Source organism: Indicator indicator, chromosome 2 (assembly GCF_027791375.1).
Source record: "Indicator indicator isolate 239-I01 chromosome 2, UM_Iind_1.1, whole genome shotgun sequence".
NCBI lineage: Eukaryota > Metazoa > Chordata > Aves > Piciformes > Indicatoridae > Indicator > Indicator indicator.
The window spans coordinates 51,574,356-51,597,278 of record NC_072011.1 but is presented as its reverse complement, the minus strand read 5'-3'; the positions used below and the strand labels follow the sequence as shown (position 1 = coordinate 51,597,278).

Here is a 22,923-nt window from a genome sequence, read left to right as displayed (position 1 = left end):
CCCTCTACCCAAATCATGCTGAATGCCACCTAGAAGGAGACAGCCAAGGTCAAGGTATAAAAAAATGAGGGGAATACCTCTGTCTGGAAAAGAGAGGATTTGGCAGAAAGGAGGATATCCAATGGGCTGTGCTCCTTTTTCTCCACTGGGACGTTTTCTTGGGAAGAATTGTGCATTCAATACATGCTTTTGCTATCATTGCCATTTCTATTATGTATTAGTGCCTTTGTAAAGATTTGTCTCTGACTTTGTTGAATGTTACCTGGGATTTGGTTAACCTGAGCTCAATCACTTGCAGTTATTGTCTTTATCACTGGCAATCCCAAATCTGTTGTATCTGTCACCTTAATAAGTTAAGCCTGTCTGTTTTTGTAACTTTCTGAACCTGTGGCAGTGCAAGTCCTTACTGGGAGACTGGAAATGTTAATTTTGTCAAACATCAGTTTCCATATGAGCCCTGGGGCTCTGAGACAGGCAGACGTCAAGATCTTACCCATAACACAACAACAGCTACAGTCGCTGTGTGCTACGGATCTCAGTGCAGCTTCTGCATCCTTTCTTATTGCTCAAGATTCTTACACGTATTTGGAGGGTGAATCCATGAGTTCTCACCGTGTTTGTATAGTCAGATTTTCTGGTTCTCTACCTCAACCAGTGCAATGTGGTTCTACTGGCCTTCATGGGGATCTTTATTGTATAGCCTGTAAAACATCAAAGGGTAGAATTTACAGCGGTGTTAGGCTTATCTGAAAAAACATGTAGAATACAAGAATTTTGTTTTGTCCTTTGTAATCCACAAAATGCAGGTACCAGTTAGTGAAAGGAAGAAACCAAGCAACCAAGAAAATGATTCAGTAATTAATTATTCAGGAAAAGACTGTATTGTGAAATGGGTGGTGTTTGCAAATGCTTTACTTTTAATGAGACCAAACTAAGAAAATTATTGTTTGGGGTTTTGTTGTAGTTTGTTTTTTTTTTTTACCCTTTTTTTTTTCCTTGGAACATATAGTTTGAATGTGTAATTTCTGCGTTTAAAAGTAAAATACCTCCACAGCAAGACCTGCAGCTTTCTTTTAACTCTCTAGTGACCTCAAGATGGCACTGTTTCCCTGTAATTGTTCGGAATTTCCTTTTATTAGTTCACTCATACAACATTTAAGATCTGGCTTAAATATATTTTTACCTATTTTGTTTCAGGACATCTACGGATGCTTTACTACTTGCCGGTGCAATTAATTGTAATTGTCTCTGATTTGCTTATAAAACCAGTTGAATCAAACTCCCAGTTAACAAGTACACTCCTATGAATACAAAATTGCTACCAAGAGTACAAACTGTATCAATAACACCTGCATTACTAAATCAGAGCAGCCTAAGTTACAAAGTTACAACTGCAACATTGAGCTATTTGAGTTGTGTTGCTCACAATGTTTTCTTAAAGCATTGTGACTCTAATATGATAAATACAGTGTTTCTTCAGGGGCTTTGGAATAAAAACTTCCTACCAGTATATGTCAAACATAGGGGAAGACATCCCTGGAGATGGTCTTCATCCTCTTTCAAGTAAACTGAAAGCTAGAAAAGTCTCACCACTTTGCCAGTTTCTAGAGTGATAAGTGTGATCAGTGAACTTGCAGCTGTATGATGCATTCAGAGAGATGTCTTCCCTTAATTCAGGCAGAAGCCTCACTCTTATGAAGTGTAAGGTCAATTTCCGCTGATCTTAATTCAGTTAACTTCAGCAATGTGATGAGTACAGGTAAGCAACAAGGAATATGTCACTAAATCTCTGAGTAAGATGCAATGAGTAAAATTCTCTGCTTTAAATTTCCCACTCTTTTCTAATTCCTACTTCAGTGCTTGAGGTTTCAAGGTGAAGCTAAAGGATTCAGGGGGGAACCTCACCTCTGTGCAAAGCCACAATCAATGGAGGTACCATGTGTTATCAAAAGGGTAAAGGGCGTGTGAAACTATACTTTCTAGTTACTGATCTGAATAAATCTAGACCCAGTATTGCCTATGTTCAGTGACTTTCTCTGGGCAGACCCCTGAAAGCCACGTTTCAAAGGCTTAGAACAGAATTTGTGTATGATCAACTGCAGCCTTCACTTGTGCACGTTAACTTCCATCTGTGTTCATTTTGCTGTCTCATGTTCTGGCCAAAAGAATCTATGGCAGACTCACCTTGTAACTGCTGCTAATTTGCACTTGCTGCTGGCATGGCTATGGGTGTAAACCAGACACCTAAGTGCTGGCAAGCAGCATTGAGATAATCATGGCTTTGGAAGCATGGTCCCCTGCACCAGGGATTGAGCTCAACTAAATGGCAAAGACCAGTCAGGGTGTACACAGCCTTGGGTTTATGCCAGGCAGTAACCATGAGTTTTATCTGGCTCTGCCGTATCTCCTTAGATAAAACCCTAGACCCTCACTCAAACTGACAAGATGCTCAAATGATTATTTGTGTGTTTTTTTGAATCCCATTTTTTTACAGTTTATATTCCATCTTCAAAGCCACTTTTTGGAAGTGTACAATAGCACTTCCAGCAGAGGTCAATTCTAAACTCAGCATTACTGCAATGATTTGCAGTGTTTACTAGTGGCCTGCCATATCTGCATTGCCTCAGTTGAATGCAAAGTGGGAGTTTTTTCCAGATCCTGTCCTGTACCCCTTACCAAGCTGCCTCTCCTCAACTTCAGCTTGGGCAAACAGACAACTTTCTCAAAAAAAAAAAAAAAAAAAAAAATCACCTTTTTAAAGTGAGATTGAAGAAATTACTATGCTGTGGTGACTCCTTTCAGATCTGTCCATACTGAACAATGTTATTTAACTCTTAACTTGGAGGTCATTGGTGGACATGTAAAGATATGCTGTATGTAACCAACTGACATTGGTACAGAGCTGGAGAAAAACTGTGTATGTTTTACATGGATTTATTATTGGTATTACCACACAAACACTTACTAAGACGCACGCTGTCAGATTTAGTCCTAATCCAGTATCCCACAGTACTTGGCTGTGAACAAATATATTTTAGTGATCCTACAGTAAAATCACCAATTGTTGTCTTATAGAAAATCAAAAGAATCCACAAGAAACTAAACAAAATCAAATCTTTACAATGGAAAGGACAGTTTTCAGCATATGCAAACTCTGAACTGTTTTCTACTTTTCCTCCCACTAACCAAACACAAAACAATTAGCCTCTTCTCCCATTTACAAGCTCATTCTCCCTGGTCACTCAGCCTGGAAGAACTGTAGCTAGCTGCTCACTACTTTAATGCCAGGAGAACTCCTGCTGTAAATCTCCCTGTCCTGTTTCAGCCTCAGCAGTGCTGAGAAACAGGACATGAACCCAGTCTTGGCACTCTATGTCTCTAACAGCATGCAACACATTTAAACCCCCTCATTACCTGTGAGGTCCCTTTCTGCTTTCTCATAAATAATAATAATAAACACATGAAAAGAACATTTGACATTTCTCAGACTGGAAGTTATTCCAATGAAACACATATTTGGGACTTACATGACCTCTCAGGTTTTTTGTTTGTTTTAAAGCGTGTCGTTAGCAGAAACAAACCCATGCCGATATATTGTCTGTGCATGGCTACTGGATCTTTCACAACACACCCATGCAGGCCACTAGGTAAACTGGAAATCTCCCATCTAATTTTGTTACTTAATACCAGCCTTCTGATCAACAGTCCAGAAACCCTGCTTCTTTCCTTCACAGGAATGAAAGTTCACTCTGAATTAACAGAGTGAGCTTGTCTCTATACATGTGTATGGCATACTCTATTTTTTTTTCCTATTGAGATTGCTCACAGTAGTGTCATTCTTGCTAATTTATTTTAGGAAGTGGTTACTTCAAAAAAGAGAAAGGAGAATTTTAAGTAATTTTATAGAGATTACTGAGGAGGTATCAAATGATAGTATTTGATATCTTGTCTCCTTTTTAAATTTTGTCTAGGCTAATTGTCCTTTGGTATGGGAGTGAGAGTGGCTGCTTACACAAGAGTACTTTATTTATATTTACTTGGGGTTTCAGTGTCTTTTATCTGGGACGTTAGAAACATTAACCCTAACTCAACATTGTTGGAAGCAAAGGATTTCCATGTAATTGTCTTTGCAAAGGCAAGTGTTATAAATAAGAATTCCAGTTTGGGATCCGTTTCACAATCACTTCCTCCTCTGTGAGTTATGATGAAACTGTTTTTGCAAAACTGGGACAAGTATCATAATAAAAAGTTCATTGACCCCTTCATCTGTTGTTTTACGGTCATCTCTTTGCTTCATATTACTTCCATATTTTCTCTCATATTGGTCCTTATCAACGTTTTATTCATCCACTTGTAAGCATTCCTAATATCTGGACCTGAGTGATTGTGGCTGCTCTTACCAGAAGACACTGGCAGCCAGGGAATAGCCAGACTGCAGGGCTAAGATACTGATGAATGAGACAGCTTCCCCGTGACCTTTCTGTCACTGACACCTAGATTTCAAAAAGACAGTACACAACTTAGGCAGGAATCTTTGACGTGAGCATCTGTAAAGGGATTAAGTAAATTGCTCTTAATTAATAAATGATATGGCAAACGGGTATTAATAAAAATGCTAGTAACCCTTTATTTGTGAAAATTGCCAAACCTCATTAAATAGAATAGTTGTACTGTTGGAATATATATTTACAATGCAAATATACAGTCTTTGGGCAAAATATAACAATTCTATGCAAACTGGGAGGAAATAACTTGGAAAGAGAAGGTCCCTGGAAGCAGGTGATGCTCAATTACAGCGGGGGGAGACTCGGAAAGAACCCTTACACCAAAAAGGGCAATGAATTAATTACTCACAGCTGGTTTTACCCACGCTGGGGATGCTGCTGCTGCTGTTAGCTATGAGGCTTTGGGGCACTCTCGTACAGCACTGGCATGGCAGATTGCCAGCAAGGAGGGTCGCCACGTTGTCCCAGGTTGATCTGGCTTCAGCGGACAGCAGGCAGTTAACGACGCTCTTGGTGACGGGCGCTTGCTTGGTTTCTGGGTAAACTGAGGCACGGCACGATTCGCTCTCTGCCATATGTAAGGCAATGATGAACCAAGAGGTTTGCAAACAACTCAGGAAGGTTGCTGAAGTATGCAAAGCTAGGCCAATTTAGTGCACACACAGAATAAATGAAGTTCAGGAGGAAGGTTAGGAGATGGTATCCCTGTTTTCCCAAGTGGGAAAGGCTTTGTCCAAGGCTTTGTCCTTTGATTGTAAATGCAGATGGAATCCTGGCCCTATGGGAGCCATCGATGCTATTGTGGCCTGGGTTGTGTACAAAGTCCAGCCTTTTTTGATTTAGGGTTTCTTTCTAAACCGCTTTCCCCACTATCCCTCATTTCTGCTTTCCCTAGGGATGATTCAGTGGGATAAAGCCACATGAGTATAAAACCCATCCAGCAAAAACACTTGAAGACAGACTTTAAACTGAGCGAGTGTTTTATTGCTTCCTGAAGAAGGTTTCTATAAAGTGATACCCTTATGTCTATTACAAGTAACGTCTTATTAATAAGTCAATTTAGATAAAGAGAAACTTGTAAAAACTCTCCCCAGTGTCCCACAATAAAGTGAGGCTGGCAAAAGGAAGTAAGAACTTCAGAATTAGTAGATATAAATAACTCTACCTATTATTTGATTATGATTTTTTTCCATGTTGCTGTCTTTGCTCTGTCTTGCCTGTCCGTTTCCTTTATATATTTCAGACACACTGTTATTCTATTATTGGAACAACTAAAGCCAAGAATATTACATTGTTTAACCACTCTGTTAGTCTCCAGTATGAGACAGCCAACAGTGTCTTCCCAGAACTCCGGAAAACAGGGATACCTTCTCTTAACATTCCTCCTTCAATTCATTTATTGTGTGTGTGTACACATGTGCACTAAACTCATACCTCTAGCAGTCAGAAGATGACCACATTTGTAATTGTCAAGACTGTGTGCAAATAATGGCCTGTGCACATTTTATGCTACAGTTGTGGTCATTTGAAATTTACCAGGCTCAGATCATCTTGGAAATGCAACTACTTCACTTTAAAAGCATCAGCCCTGAGAATTTTTAAGAGGGATGAAGAACTCACTGATCTCCTGAAACTGCTGAGGGAAGTAGATAGCAGCACAGAAATTAGCATGCTGAATGGAGGCCAGTATTTACCTTGGGTATCTGGATAGCCTTTTGATGTAAAGGAGCATTGTATTCTCCTTAGTGCTCTGCTACAGAAGCATTTCTCCAGCAGTAAAACTGAAAAAGTAGGTTTAATTATTAGCTGCTTTGTCACTTCGGTTGCTTCAGCAGCCTGCATGCAGACTTTGCAGATCATGGCATTAAGGCACTCCGAAAGGCTGTGCAGGCAGTCTTGAAAGGAAAAGCTGGGGGTGACCATTCTCCTCTAAAGGCTCTATCTCTCCCAGATATGCAGCTGTACAGGAGTGAGTTTGAGGAGCTGGCTGCAGTGCTGCCACTCCAGTCAGCTTGCTGTGGGCAGGAGGGTCTCTGAGCATATGTGCTATCCCACTGTCCCAGAGGGATGGATATGTGTGAAGTTCCCTTGCTGGTCGGAGCAGATAATAGAGAAATGTTTGTTGTACAGCACCTCCTCCAAGTTTGGGATTGGGCACTGAGCTCCAATCTCTGTAACCAGTTGTGCTCTGCCCAGGGCAGGGAGCATTGAAGGCTGAGCCTCTGGCTGGGACTCAGCACTCATTGCAGCCCCCTTCTCTGCCCATGTCCCTGCATTTTGAGTAGACCTGAGGAGGCTTCCCATAGGCTGAGTGGGATAAAGCATCAACACTCACTTTTTTTTACCTGTGGCTGGATTAGCACAAACTGGCTGTGTGACACAGTTGCAGCAAGTGAGGGAGAGACTAAAGAGGTCAGGACACTATAGTATGTGGGGCTAGGATGAATCACCTCAGTAAAGAGAAGACTCAGTTCTGCTGCATGCCCCAGTAGGAAGTGTCAGGCTACCCCAACTGCTAGGTCAGGCCAGAGTGAATGCCAGGAAACCTTGGCATATGACCATGGTGAATTATAATGACAGAGATCAAGCACCTCCTCCTCTCTCCCACATAACACCTCTCAGCCTACACATTGCCTCCATTACACCATACCAAACATTTCAGGAGGGGCTGATTCCATGTTCACCCACACAGAGTGTCCTAGAGGGCAAGCCACTATATGGTGCCTCCCATAGAGGACTGTCAGCTCAACCTGTTACGACTCCTCAGAGAAACATGAATACACAAACACTATTTCTATGTGCTTACAGGCTACAACTGAGTCCCCAGGAATCTGAAATATCATGCAGAAAACATTTTTCCTATTTAGGATTAGACGTAAAGGTGTTTGCTGTCATTATGAATAATCACATCAGCTCTGAAGACCAGCTTGTGTCTCTGTGAGAGACACCGTTAGCATCTCTCTATATATTATAGTGCTTATAGTGATTTTATATCACTACAGTGATATAAAATGCAGATGTCAGTGCATTAACAACACTGGTATGCTGTGATGCTGCTTCACATATTCCCTTTTTCACATGGAGAATATTTTCCTATAGGGCAATTTCCAAGAAACAGATAGGCTCTGGTTTAATTAGTAAAAGCACAAAGTATTTCTATTATATGTGGCTAATAAAAAACTAAATAAGCGTGTTCCTAGAACTTTAGTTGGTACTGTTAATGATTCTAAGGTTATACACAGTTTAACTGCAGCTTTTTTGCACAGGAGCTTGCCATATACAGCAGGAAAGTGACCTTTATCCCCACTGTTAACTAATAAGATAATATACATTGTTAGTCAATAAGAGAGACGGAGCATGTATTTCACAAACAGATTACTTGGAAACTTGATGGGCAAGTCCTTCATGGGATGGCCATGGTAGCTGCTGTATTTAATATTTGCTTTGTCAGCTTATCAGTGGTAGAAATAGGTTCCCTCCATTGGATCTGCAGCTACCATGCTGCAGAATTTAATCCAGCCATTCTGAGGTGCATTTTTTGTTGTTTTCCCAAGCTTCAAGACAAACATCTGGCTAACTATAAAGCAAGTAAAGACAAATAGTGCTTTCAAGAACAAATGTTAACAGCTGCTATTTTGCTCTGTGAATGAACCGTATAGAACTAGCTCTTAAGATTTAGCTCTAGTTTTTTTTGAAACTTATGCTGCTCTATGCCTAATCACCTATATAAATGACCTGCTTTCCAAAAGCAGCCATCACTGCTCTGTGTTTCTGAGGGAACTATTGCCTGCCCAGGACCGACTGAATCAAAACACTTCCTCTGTGACTATGAATTTTAGCTTGGGGATACAGCTTTGAACACCACATTTCAAGTACATTGGTATAAGCATTAGTATTAGCAGGATAGGCCACTGAATTTTGCTTCTTCCTTCTGACATTATTCAGTTTGCAGCATTAAAGAACTCACTTATGCTTTAATGTATAAATAAGAAAAAAATCTTGTCTTATAATGCTTGGAGGCAGGAGTCACCTCATTGACATAATCTCTGAGCTACTGACACCAGGCTTTCTTTATAGCCTGTGACAGAAACAGGCACTCTAAGGATGGTATTCATCTAATCAAGTACAAGCTACTGTAGAAGGAGATAAACCACACTGCAGGCTCCACAGACAAAGCTGATTAGATCTTCACTGACTCTAAAGGGAGACTCATGATCTGAAGATGTTTGTGTGTCAGCTACAAATTCCCAGGCATCACTCTCTCACCTTATTTTCTAGTTGAGGCTGTAGTTTCATGATCAGCATCAGCAGCTATGGGCTGTTGCCAGTGTAGGGTCACAGAGTTTTCCCTGCCCTAATCACATGGTCCTATGTGTCAGCTCTAGCAATTCTGCAGCCCTGTGTAAATAGGATTAACTTGCCAGACTAGCTAAAAACTAATGCTGAAAAGAAATAATTTGGTTTTGGTTGCACTAGCAGGCAGAGCTGATAACCCTCATGGCATCACATGCCCTAACTGCTGGATCTGAGGCATGGCTTGGGGCAGGAATGTAATTTCTGAAGGGGAGAAGTGATTGCCTTTTTTGGCTATAGCTTTTAGCTGGATCAGTTTAAGCTGACCACAAAATGGCCTCTGTGGAAGGCAGTTCTGAAAATGAATAGATTTAGTTACAGAACATTATGCATGACAAACATAAAATACAATTGATCCTTGAAAGAAAAACAGCTGATGAGATATAGCACACACCTTCATACCCTCATTGTTATATGATGGCCACGTTTGGTGTATGAGGAAAGGAGCAGGTCTCAGTCAAGATTGCAACATATTCCAAATCACAGCATAAGCTCTGGGGAGAAATGATGCTAAGTGACCAGGACTGAAAAAAATGTTACTTCTTCTCTGAGCAAAGATGCTTTTCAAACAGCTCGCAGAATTGTTATCTGTAGAAAATGTTTACAGTGGGTACAAACTTGGGTTTAATAGATTACCTTAATTATATGGCAGAATTTGCTAGAATGGCTTCTTTCTAAATACCTGCAGCTTAGAAAGGGCAGTCTGTCATAAACTTGGCTGATGAACAGCTGTTAACCTACAGATCTAAATAGGATCTAACTAAAACACTTCAAGCAACAAAATCAATGGTGGTCTTAAACCATTTTTACACAGATATATCCATTTGTGTCATAAAGGGAAATTCATCCATCTCAAGCTGATACAATTAATAATTTACTATTTAAATGGTAAAACAATGAGCATGCTGGAACCCAGTCCTGCGAAGGACTTAAAAAAGATGGTGCATCATTAAGACAGAGAAATGCAGCTCTTGCCTGATGTGTGTTGTTGCAGCAAAGGCAGCAGGAACGTGTGGGTAACTGGCTGGAAACACCATGTGCACCTGGGCTGCCCGCTGAGGATAAGCCTGAGGCTGCCCTCCAGATCAGACCTGTCGGTGCTGAGTCAGAGCGGGAGCCTTTCAGCATGTGTTGCAGAGGCCCCATGCCTGAGCATGCCCTGCTACTCCTGTGCCACCAGGCTGTTTGCTGTGCTGCAGGCAGGCCTGTCCAGCAGAGCAGAAAGGATAGGATGTGTCGTATCCTGTGCTTATGGGTGTTCCAGGAACCACCCTGTAAGCACTGTACATACACAGCCAGCATGATGACTTCCATTCCAACTTGCCTGGGGATCTTCCTCTTCTGGGCCAACACTGTTCTCATACCAAAGTTCTTACATTACCTATTGCCATTGGGACTGAAATCAGATCTCTGTACAGTGTGCCTCTTGGTGTCACTGAGCTCTCAGGGGGTTAAAGGTGTACCAGCATGATCCCATTTCTCAGGGCAAAGGGTGCCATCATGGGCCATTTCCTCTTTGACAGCGTTACAGAGGTGTTCTGCAGCCTTACACCATTCAAAGCTACACTTACTGAACTACTTTTAAACTGACTTTTCCAAATGCATGTGCATCTATGATCTCCCCACAGTATTAGCTGTTTTTGTAGGGACTTCTAGGGACTTACCTCAAAAGATGTGAGCAACCTTCTATGAGCAAGAGATCTTTCAGAAATCCTACGCTAATCCCCCCCACAAATAACCAACTTTGACGCTAGAAAATTGTGTATATTCTCTGACAGAGCCTGATACTGTGGGTAGGTGGAGCAGGCAACACAGTGATTAGCATACACCTGTCTCTGTCCTCAGCAAATACCCACTGATGTATTGATACTCATTGCCATAGGTCTTAGTTTAGAGCTAGTGATCTGACTTTTTTTTTTTAATAATAAAAAGCAGACCTTAACAGTATGATTTATTAAAAATGCCTTATGAAGGATAACTGTTATACAATTATACATAATTTAAAATTTTACCAGCCAATCAGCTCCACAGATATTTTTTTCATTCCAGAGATTCCATATTCACAGAATTTTCCCATCCCTGTTGAATTGTTACTATTTTTCCAGGAGAGAGCCACAGTGTGCAAAAGTGAGTAACACCACCTTTTATTCTGACTTTTTTCCTTTAATGGTGGTGATTTTTCTAGTATGATTCACTTGAGCATTGGCTGAATAAATATTAGCTCTAATACCTTTTAAGTAGTAACTTAATAGCTATTTTGCCTGCCTACTTGGGAATTTTATGAAAATACTAGTTACAGCGCAAGCAGACAAAGTGGTAACCAAAGCAGCTAGCAAATGCTCCTAAGTCTACTTGATAGTAAGAAAGCAAAATAACTAACCTACAAAGAAAAGATCAAAACTAGACAAAAGGAGGGTGTATTTTCAAGAGTTGTTTTCTTATTGTAGAAAAAACATTTTGGAAGGGAAATATGTGGGGGTTTTAATCTGCTTTGCAAGATTCTCAAGAAGTATAGCAATGATATACTGACCCCCTCAACCTGGCTAGAATCCTGCCACTGATCAAACAGATCAGATTTCACAGACAAGGTAATCAGATAGAAGAAATCTATAGAGCAAGATGTTCTTCATTTCCTACCTTAATGCCGAGTATAGTGATAGTCAGTCAGTCTTTCTTCACAGATCACAAACAAAAGTTTGTAAGCACATGCTTATCTTGCCTATGTTCAAAGAAGGCCTTTTAGTTAACTGCAAACACATGTTTAAGTCCTTTCCAAAGCCACTTTTCTGAATCAGGATCTAACAGTGAAGTTGATGTAGAGCTATATGAACAGTAATACTCACTTCTCGCTTGTACTGTTTTTCATAACAAGGAACATATTTGTTTACATAGTTAACTGGACAGTGAATGCTTCTGATGGCTTTGGTGTTGCTGACTGGATCTAATTTGAAGAAACCTTGTAAGGACAGCTACTAAAGAGAGATATTGCCTGCAAAAAACACAGCCTGAAATGAACACTGACAGCCTTGAAGTGGAACAGACAGATGGAGTCATGTTTGCCTTCATTAAAAGCACACAGGTCTGATGATTGCACAGAAAAGGAATAAGTTAGGTGTCAAAACAAGGCAGTCAGTGTGGTCTGTAATTAGCAGTTTATAGACAGGGTTTCACCTTTTCCGAGTGGAAAGGTACAGAGTGTTGAGGAGCCCTCTATGGCAGAGATCTCTCCACTTGAAACCTGGCTCAAAAATTCAAAGGAAAAAGCAGTGACTTTATTTACTCAGCACATTTGCTGAGTAATAGTGAATCTCCCAGCTCAAGTCTTATTTCTCCCCATAGCACTCAGCTGACTTAAGAGAGCTCAGCAGAACTCAGTGGAAAACCTTTTACCTCTGAACAGGCAACAAGCAGCAGCTTTCTGTTTAGCCTTTCCCGATCCGGAGTGGTATGGAGCTGCATGCCATAGATTCAGTTACTTCTCTGATCAGCATTCAGCATTTACGGTAAGTAAACAGACTTGGAGGAGGTTCTTCCCCATATGTGGACCGGAAGCTGAGCTGAGAAAGAATTTTGTGAGTCATGAACAATGCCTGGAAGCCTTAAAAAGAAAGAAAGGGGTAAAAAACAAACACAAAAAACCCACAAAACAAACAAACAAAAAGAAACCCCCAGAGTCCTCCCTACTTTGAAGACACAGAGTTCTCCTCAAAAGCATAAGCAGGAACAAAACGTTCTCCTGTAACACAATTTATGGCTTCATTAGGTACCTTTATCAGTCACCTTCCCATTAATCTTAATTTTTATAATGCTGCCAGATGGCCAGCCCTAAATTTAGAAACTATCCCGTTCCTCTTGGATGCAGATATATGGTAATACAAAAGAAAAACCTCAGAACAGCAGAGCAGAACACATTGGTCTATGAGAAAGTGGTAGCAACATCAAGTCTTGTGTGGTCCAGCTGTAGGTCTGTGCCTGACATGTCTGGCAGCAGGACTGGGCTGCCACATGGGATTATTCATCAAAGTCCAAGTATTCAAAGCCAGTGAAGACATCAGTTGGCTGCTGAGTCCCACAGGACAAAACTATACACCCAGTCCTATTCATCAGGGAGCAGAAGGCCTGAGGAACCATTATTACTTCCTGCCTGGGAAGAAACCATGCCCTCCCACTCTCCTGAGGTGTATGGTCCATGTCTTGTGGCTTTTGGCCCTAAAACAAATTTAGTATTTATCGTGGAATAGTAGGAAGAAAAGCTATTCCTAGACAAAGGCAGAAGAACATGCTATGCTGTAAGGGGAAGGCAGCAGCAAATTGACCATCCATAGAGTATCCTTCAGACCATTAGGAGGTCTCCTGGTAAAGAAATTTTGAAAGGCTCACAGGCTGATCTAGTAATTGTTTATAGAAAGAAAGAACCCCAAAAGCCATAATCCACCTCCTGTAAGCTAGTGAAAGCTCTTGACACAGTTATGTTCAATGCTGAGTAAGTTTTATTCATAAATTGATGTTGATACCCTGTTTATTTCACTCAGGAGGGGACTGAGTACTTCTAATCAAGAAAACTGTATCATAGGGGCAACCAACTAACACTCCATTTTAGTAATACCTGAAGTTCAGACAAAGAGAAACTCTGTGTCCTTCCTTCTGTCCTAGCTGAATTCCACTGGATTAACACAGATCCCTGTAAAATTATAACCTGCCCTACCTGCAGGAATTAAGAAAGGTTTCATGTGGACCAGTTTCTATGACCTATATATCCTAAATTTGGATAATTTTTTATTAACCAATGGCCTTGTGTGGGGGTGAGGGGAAGATGACATGGACATATCTCGTTTCAGTACCGTTGCAGGTCAGCTTCCTGATTATTTACATCTTATTAAATATTACAGCATATGGGAAGCCACGTAGATGAGGAGAATGTTACAGCAATCTAATTACTGACTCCTAAAGTACTATTCATGACGTTCATTAAAGCATTCCATGTGGATTCCTACCACTAAACTGAAAACATAGCAGACCTAGATTTTGACATATGAGCAGTCTCACAGAAGACCGGGTTCAAAGTCACAGGTCAGCACAGCAGTGTCTGTGGTGCTCAAGCTGCATCTGCAGCGTGAAGAGCAAAACGCTGAAGCATAAGTGAAGAAAAGGGGATGGCATGCAGAGCAACATGGTTGGCAGATGTAGACTCATTGAGACTCTGCTGAGCTACTGGTCTCAGTTATGCTTTTTGATAACTCATTTTCTTGTACAAGTGTGAACAGCTTTTGTCACTTTACTAATGAAATGACACTAGCTGTCTAACTCCAGCTGTCAAGAACCTTCATATGGACCCTCTGGAATCTCTAAGTATAGCAACAGGCTTTTGCATTCTTGCATGATCTTCATTTGCAGGGCACAAGTTTTCTTACTGTGTCTATATATTAATACACACAGCTATACCTTTATAGCTACATATAGTTATGGCTATTTGTTTCCTCTCTCTCCATTTTCTACTCATGGAATATTTTGGACGCTCTTTTACCGATTTGCTGGCTCCCTGGAAAACACAAGGCAAAGAAAGGTTATCTGTGCTTTTCTGTAGTTTTTGTGACTGGGTTTTCATGATTACTTTTTTGTGATTTTTCTGAGTGTCTTGAAACATACACTTTCCTTATCCCTTTTTCATTACACCAAGTTTAATAAAACAAATAGTATCTAGGGACTGACTTTTTAGCATTTATGTATTTCTGCCACGTTACAGATTTTTCAAACGTCCTGTTTCTTTCTCAAAAACTTTAAACTGCTTGAGTTACTGTTGCCTCATCACTCATCCTACTGCCCTCAGCGGCACAAACAGGAGAAAAACTAAACAGAAATGCCCCTGCAAAAAGGCCAAACCTAAAGAAAATGGCGAGTTAGAAAGACAGTAAGAATTAACTGTTGGGATGTACCTGTGGTATGTGTGGTAGCTGTAAAAATGGGCCCAATGCTTTGAGAGCAGGAGACGGGTGCTGAATTCATGTAGTTTGTGGGCTGATGGCTGGATCCTTCCCTAAGAGGGCCGTGCCAAGTCCATTCCTTGCCCAAGGATATGGTGTCGTAGTGGCCCTGTCAGAGTTCGATACTGGTTGGACTTGACAATCTTTGACGTAATTTCCAACCACGGTGATTCGGTGGGGCCTCAGGAGCTCCAAAACCGGCACACCTCCAGCTACCATGTGTAACCCCCCAAGCAAAAAAAGCACCTTCCAGCGAAAGCCGGGGCTTCAGCATGGACAGAGGAGGACAACCTGGTCCTGGGAAAGGCTGCCCTGCCCGAGTGTGTGGGACGAGCGGACAGACCCCGACCACGGCCCCACCTGAAGCACCTCCTCGACGCCAGGGCTTCACGGTATCGCCCAGAGCCTCACCCCACGCATACACACATGCTGGGCCCCGCATCGAGCTACCTAATGTCACGCCGGCCCCAGCGGGGCTGCGGCTGAATCCTGGCGGCGTGTCCGTGCGCCGCGGCCTCCAGAGGCCTAGCCCTGAAGGCCCACAGCCCGACGCGTGACGTCAGGACCCCTTCTACAGCGGCAAAGCAGCCCCTGCCCGTAGGGTGAGCCCCGCCCCGAGCACGGACCGGTGCGGAGCCGTGTGAAACGCACCTTTTGCACGAGTCCCGCTCGTCGCGGGGCGGGACTTGCAGAGCAGCGAGGGCGGGAGGTCGCGGGGGAGAAGCCGAAGGGCTCAGCCAATCAGAATCGCTATTCCCGGACGTCACGAGCAACCCCGCCTTCCTCCTCCGGCACGAAACGGCCGGGCGGGGAGGCCGCGGCCAATGGGCGGTACTAGAGGGGGTGGGGACGCCTGTCGCGAGGGTGCGCGGGCCAATGGCGAGTGAAGAGGGGAGGGGAGGAGGGCGGGCAGAGCCACGCGGGGGGCGGTGGCCAATGGGGCGCGGGTGAAGGGGCGTGGCCGTGCCGGCTCGGGTTCCGTGTGGAAAGAGTGAGGGGGTTCGGGTGCAAAGTTTGCTCGCCCAGCGCTTGCTGTGGGAGAAACGACGGGTCGGCCAGCAGCGGCGGCGGGCGAGGGGCTATCTTCACCCTCGGGGTTGCGCTGCACCCGCGGACTGCTCGCCTCACCAACCGGCGGTTGCTCTCCGCGCCTCCGCCGGGCCGGTAGCCGCGGCCCCGGCTCGATGTGCGGGGGGATGGCGGCGAAGGGGCCGGGCGGGCCGCGGTGGTGGCAGAACCGTCGGGCGCGGCTGCTGTGCATGCTGGCGCTCACCTTCCTTTTCTTCGTGGTGGAGGTCGTGGTGAGTCGGGTCACGTCGTCGCTGGCCATGCTGTCTGACTCTTTCCACATGCTCTCAGATGTCATGGCCCTGGTTGTGGCACTGGTGGCCGTGCGCTTCGCCCAGCGCACCCGCGCCACCAAAAAGAACACCTTCGGGTGGGTGCGAGCTGAGGTGATGGGCGCCCTCGTCAACGCCGTCTTCCTCACCGCCCTCTGTTTCACCATCCTGCTGGAGGCCATCGAACGCTTCACAGAGCCCCATGAGATCCAGCAGCCGCTCGTGGTCATCGGCGTCGGAGTGGCAGGACTCATCATCAACCTTCTGGGGCTGTGCCTCTTCAACCACCACGGTGTCGGGGGCCATGGCCATTCCCACGGCCACGGGCACTCGCACAGCGGCAGGCAGCACCCCCGCAGCGGCTCTAAGCCCGAACAGCCACATGGGGATGGGGAGGCTTCGCTGCACCGAGAGGAGACCAGCACCTTGGTGGAGAACTGCAGCAGCTCCAACGGAGTCAGCCAGGATAAGCTAGGTAAGTCCTGCGATACCTCTGTCCCATCCCAGGCATAGAGGCGTCAGGAAATAGCTGAGATCCCTTCCTTGAGGAAGGTGGTGGGCATCCCCTGCCCACCTGGTGCAAGCTTCGTGGGGACCATTTGTCCTTCCTCCTCGGGAAGACACAAGAAACTTTCTTAGTGGTGCTCTTGGGCACACAGCCATTGCACCTCTACCTCATACCTTTCCTTCTAGTGCTAAAAAGAGTGCCCTAAGTTGTGTGCAAGTCTTGCAGACAGATTTGAGTATGAAAGAATCTTAGGGTAAAGCAATTTGCCTTAGAGAAAGTTGATGCTGTTACAGAAGGCACATGAGAACTGTTTTTGTGCCTAGCGACAAGCTGTCAGAAGACGTTGCCCTGATGCCTTCTGAACGGGCTGCATATCAAATAGAACGCAGCTCAACACCTTGGTCCTGACAGCTGGGTCTCTACTGGGTTGGTTATTAGCTACCTGAGAATCTAATATCAATCAATGTAACATACTGAAGTATATCCCATTGCAGTAATGTCATACATCTTCATGACATCTGTATTAATAGGAAGAAGTCTTGGAAATTGCCAGTTAGAACTGTAGAAGTCATGCAATAGGCACTAAATGTGGAGCTCACTGGTGTCAGAGTACGTGTCGTTTCTTTGGATTAGTTTTCTGTAGCTTTCTAAAGTACACACCTTCCCACTCACTTGCGCCTCGAGATAAATTTAAAATCTTCCCTTCACAGTTGTGATCCAACTGTCTGTTTTGTGGGAAGGATGTTGGTTTTTTGTTGGTGGTTTTTTTTTTTTTTTTAAAGGATCAAGAAACCTGGATAGTTTATTTTGAAGTCACTTGGTCAAAGCTAGGTGTATTAACAGAGTGAAAGGTGAATAATTGCAGTTTCTGTACTTTGCTTGTATGGCAGCCCTGTCACCAAGAGGAAGGTGTTTCAGTCTTCAGAACCTATGTCTCTGCTTTATTTTCAGGGTGACATCAGGAGACCACTCTTTAAGCTTAAATTGAGCTTTAATTGAGCAGAATGAACTTTGCTGCAGTTTTGGTTTCTCTGTGGTCAGAGGTTTCAGTACACATTTGAGAAACTTAGCAATTTCTCTCTCACTTTTTTGGCTCTATGTTGGTTTTTAAAAGACAGGTTTTGTAGGAGGATAGTAAAATTCTTCTGAATATAGTACACAATTTTCTTGACCACATAAAAAGTTCTTAATATTAGTTTAGTTCCAACAAAGGTATCCTAATAATTAATTTCAAACAATGTAAAACTCCCTTAAGCACTGATCGGGTAATCTGGGCTTGTGAATTGTTCGTGAGTGGTGAAACATGGTGAAAAGTTGTGCTTTTAGTCATAGAATCAGTCAGGGTTGGAAGGGACCACAAGGATCATCTAGTGCCAACCCCCCTGCCATGGGCAGGGACACCTCGCACAAGTTTTGCATTAGCTCTAGAATAAAATATTAATTTATAGCCTGGGTTAAAATGTATAAACTTTTGAAATTACTTGTCTGGAATTTCTCATAGATGTCCTTCTGGCAATAACAAATAATTTGTTGTGGGTATTTAGGTGGTAGTAGGGCATAATTTTGGTCACAGTGAAACTTTGAAGTAAGTTTGTATTTCCTTCTCTGCCCTGTCATGGTTATGTAATAGATGGAGTTATTCATAGTTTACCCATGGAAATGTTACAGGGAAGGGTGCTTGGAGACTTGTGAGAAGCTGTAAGATGTGTAGGTGAAGACTAGCGAAATGACTGAGAGTGGCCCTATGCCTTCATTGGAAACTACAAGAGGAGGGTGGACCCTGATATCCTAAGATGGAAGTGGAAGGCTTGTGATAGCCTCAGGGGCTTTGTGCATACGCTTTCTGTGTTAGGTTTAAGTGAGCGTGTTTCAAATGGACTTGTGTTAGGCTCCAGGCAGACCATATTGTGGCCTCTCAGTATTAAAGAGGGCCTATAAGAAAGATGGGGACAGGCTTTTTAGTAGGGCCTGTTGTGACAAGACAAGGGGTAATATTTGTAAACTAAAAGAGGGGAGGTCTCAACTGAGAAGGAAGAAATTTTTTATAGTAAGTGTGGTGAAACACTGGAAGAGGTTGACCAGAGAGGTGGTAGGTGCCTCATTCCTGGAAACATTCAAGGTCAGGTTGGACAGGGCTCTGAGCAACTTTATGTAGTTAAAAATGCCCCTGCCTGTTACAGGGGGTTTGACTAAATGACCTTAAAAGCTCCTTCCACCCCAAACCATTCTATGTTTCTAATTTTTTATCATTAAAAAAATCTCAAGAGCTTTCTGGAACTATATTCCTCTTACCCACCCTTACAGATAGGTCTATTGACTTCTCAGGTCTTCTTTTCCCCCAGTACTTGGTACACAGCTAAGTGTCACAAAAATTACTCTTTCCTTGCTTTCGTTGTGGACCCTGAGGTCTGAACTCTGTAACCTGAGAGATTTTCCTCTAATGTATTGATTTATCTGGAAAGTTACAGGTCTCATATTCAGTAACTCCTGGAAGTTGTGTGAAAAAATGTAGCTGAAGTTTTAGGACAGGAGAGTGATGCATGAGGTTGTGAGCCTGGGGCTTGGAACTGACCCACTCAGCTGCCTTCCTTGGAGCCCACCTCTTCTTTATGGTTACAGAATTCAAAATTGCAGTCATGAGAGCAGAGTGGCAGAAGCAGCAGGTCATACTAACATGTTAATGTTTACAAAGCTCTGAGCTGAATAACCATGGAAGCAGTAAAAGCTTCTTATTTCAGATTGTCAGGCCAGTGGCCAGTAACTATTGCATTTCTTTAATGCTGGAAGAAGAGCTATTGAAGAAATGTGGGAGGTTAATCATGTAAAATACTTTGTTTTAAACATGAGAAGTGTTTTTCTTTCAAAAAACATTGTTCTTTGTAATGATGTGTGCATTTATTCCTATGTAGCTAGTTATGTGTGATGGATTGGTAGTATCACAAACAGTTTTGACAAAGGAGGGTACTAAAATGTTCATTTATGCATTACATTGACCATGACATGGGGCTCTGGGCATCAACAGCTATATGTCACTCAACAGCTGTATGTCACTTAAAAGTACTAAAAATATGCTATTAATGTGTTCTGAAATATAAATAACACTGCTTCAGAGCCTTTGAAGGCTTCAGTGATAACTTGCACTGTCCTGTAGTCACGACTGCTGATAAATTCTGCAGTTTAGACCTAAAAACTCAGCTCATTATATCTCTCAGTTCTGCTGGCTCTGTGCATCAACTCATAAAAACTTCCTTGAATGCAGAAGTCTTCTGGAGCTGAACTATTAAGCCTTTAGAAAACTTTACTATAAACCAGTATCCATACAGCTTTTTGAACTGGCCTGGTAAATTTTAATACTAAAAAGCAATGCAAGTCTTGTGGTTTAAGAGAGGTTTTAGCAATGTGTTTAGTCTTCTGGCTTTTCAAAAGAGGGAACAAATGTAAGTTACTCAGCTACCTACCTGACTTTTTTTATATATCTCTGTAATTCTGCGTTTTGTTCAAGAAATGAACAGTGAGTAGTTAAATGGTTAAAAGGATGGAAAACGTGAAAACCATTTTTCAGTAGAATAAATTAAAATATGGTCATCTTCATGCTTTGTCACTCTGCATCTTTAAGCTCCAAGTAGAAACAATTACCTTTTAGACTATCTAGGTCCCTTTTTTGTCACAACTGAATATTTCCCAGCCAGAGAAAATGTTGCAAAGTGTTATGGGCAGAGTTGCATTCTTTTGACTTTTATACTCAATGTGGCAATGTTAATGTTGGTTATTATAGAAATGTGTGATGTTATATTATGTGCCTAATCATGTTACTGTTTCCTGTCAGGTGACATGAAAGATGACATGACTGATCTACAAGTGAATGGGAACGCTGGTCATTATCCTGTGGATGTAGAGGAAGTTGAAGAAGACTCTAGTGCACAGCTTAACATGCGTGGAGTTTTTCTACATGTTTTTGGAGATGCCTTAGGTTCAGTAATTGTTGTAGTGAATGCTTTGCTCTTTTATGGGTTGTGGAATCCATGCCCCAAAGATGGGCCCTGCCTTAATCCATGTATCAATAATCATTGTGTGGAAAATGCTACTTTATCCCAAACACTTGGCAGAGCAAACAGTTCTGAGCAAGAGAGCATAACAGTGGCTGGGCCATGCTGGTTGCTGTATTTAGATCCTGTCCTTTGTCTGATCATGGTTTGTATACTCCTTTACACAACTTACCCATTACTTAGGGAGTCAGCCCTTATACTTCTACAGACTGTTCCCAAACAAATAGATGTGCATTCTTTGAACTCAAAATTACGTACGCTTGAAGGAGTTGAAGCAGTCCATGAGTTACATATTTGGCAGCTAGCAGGCAGTAGGATCATTGGCACTGCTCATATAAAGTGTCCTGACCCTTCCACATACATGATGGTGGCAAAGCGCATAAAAGAGATCTTTCACGATGAAGGGATTCATGCAACTACCATTCAGCCTGAGTTTGCCAGTGTTGGCTCTGAATCGGGAAGAGGGAAATGCGAGTTCCCTTGCAGGACACAGTGTGCTTTGAAGCAGTGTTGTGGAACGGGAGAAGATAGTACTGCAAAGAAGACAGAAAAATCTTCATCAATTAGTATTTCTTGTTCAGAAGTTGTCACTGATGTTCCGAAAACTAGGAGGACTAAGTCGGAGAGCATCCCTTCAGTTAAGCTAGAGGCAAATACCGATCAAAACGAGCAGTTTGAATCATCTTTGTAACTCCCTGAACGGTGCTACCTGAGTTTTGGTGACTTTGACAACAGCTGTATTGCAAGAGGAAGAGACAGACGTTTGAGATGCAATTTTGCCAAGTAGTGTAATTGCTGAAGTCCTTGTTCTTGTCATATTGCTAAATCTAGAATGCTTGTTTTAAAGAACATAATGTCTCTGTCATGATACAGTGTGTTTGTGTTGACTGTGAGACAGACAGAAAGTACACCAATGCTGTAACAACTTCAGAAAAACAGTTTCAGCGTTTCAGCAGACACTTTTTACCATGCTTCAAATGAAAATACTTTATTCCAGTGAAAAGGTGTTTGAAGGATGTAGGAACGCGATTTGTGTTACAGACTTCTTGGACCTAATCTTTCCTTTAATATTTGATTTGTAGATATTCTAATATATTGTTTATTTAGAAGCCCTGAGGAAACCAAAGTTCATAGAATGTTTTTAAAGCTGTAACTACTTAAAACTGGAAACCACTGCAGTTTCACATATTTTTCTTAAGTCTATATAACAATAAATGTGAAAGCTTTTCTAATAATTTTATTGTATAGCATATTTTAAAGAGAACATCATATGATTGTTAGAAATTGTCCCCACTTTTTCTGGTAAGATAGTGAGGTAATTAAAATCAACTGCTCATGAAAATACCAGATGTGAAAGGTTTTGGGTTTTTTTTTCTATCAGAATGGAAGTTCAAGCTTCTGTATATTGCTCTGTAATCAAGACCTGATTTCTGGCAGTTTTTCTTATTTCCAAGTTGTGTCTGGTCATAAAATTCTTTGAAGTTTGAGGAATCCTTGACTCCCAGTGCTATGAATGAAGAGATGTAGCTTCATTTTTAACTGATGCTCAGTTTACTAAGATAGAAATCAGCTATGTCAGTAAGTACTCTGTTGGGGAAGATCTGCCAAGCACAGACTGTGTAATTCATGCTTTCAAGCATCAACAGTAGCCTCTGTAACAAGTAATTCAGAGGTGCATTTTGCTTGTAGCTAAGTGTATCTGTAAGCATTTGCAGTGACTGCAGTCCTGGTCTCAGCTGTGTCCTCCGGAACCTGCCACTGACTTTTAAGGAAATGGGGCATGGAGTAGGATTTTAATTGGCTTTGTTTCACACTTTGAGATGTTTGTATCACATAATTTCACTTACTAAGTGTCCAAATCTATGATTTAAACTATTAGTTAATTGACAACTGGCTCTAAAGCTGTTACAGTATGCTGCTGACTTACACCTTAATAAAGGAGAAACTGGCCTATAGATATTGTGAATTTGGCAGAGGCTAATTGAGAGTTGGAAGATAAAACGTACAAGAAATCTAATCTAAACCCCTGACCCTTTCAATCCACCCTGAAGTTATGTATGGGAAGTAATGTCTTGTGATTTAATTGACTGCTCTTATGCTCAAAACTGGAAAACAGCTGAGATCTTCCATTGTTTGTTTGATGACTCTCGACATGATAAACACTCTGCCTCGGTTTCCCTGTCTTAAAAT

At 42.4% G+C, this 22,923-nt stretch overlaps 1 protein-coding gene across 1 annotated transcript; it reads left to right on the top strand.

The window, feature by feature from the left end:
- Positions 1 to 16,023: 16,023 nt before the first annotated feature.
- Positions 16,024 to 21,921, top strand: SLC30A1 (solute carrier family 30 member 1). The gene is made up of 2 exons (XM_054395547.1): positions 16,024 to 16,654; positions 20,514 to 21,921. Exons 1-2 carry the CDS (start codon positions 16,024 to 16,026, stop codon positions 21,422 to 21,424), a joined length of 1,542 nt encoding a protein of 513 aa, XP_054251522.1. The 3' UTR covers positions 21,425 to 21,921.
- Positions 21,922 to 22,923: the final 1,002 nt, after the last annotated feature.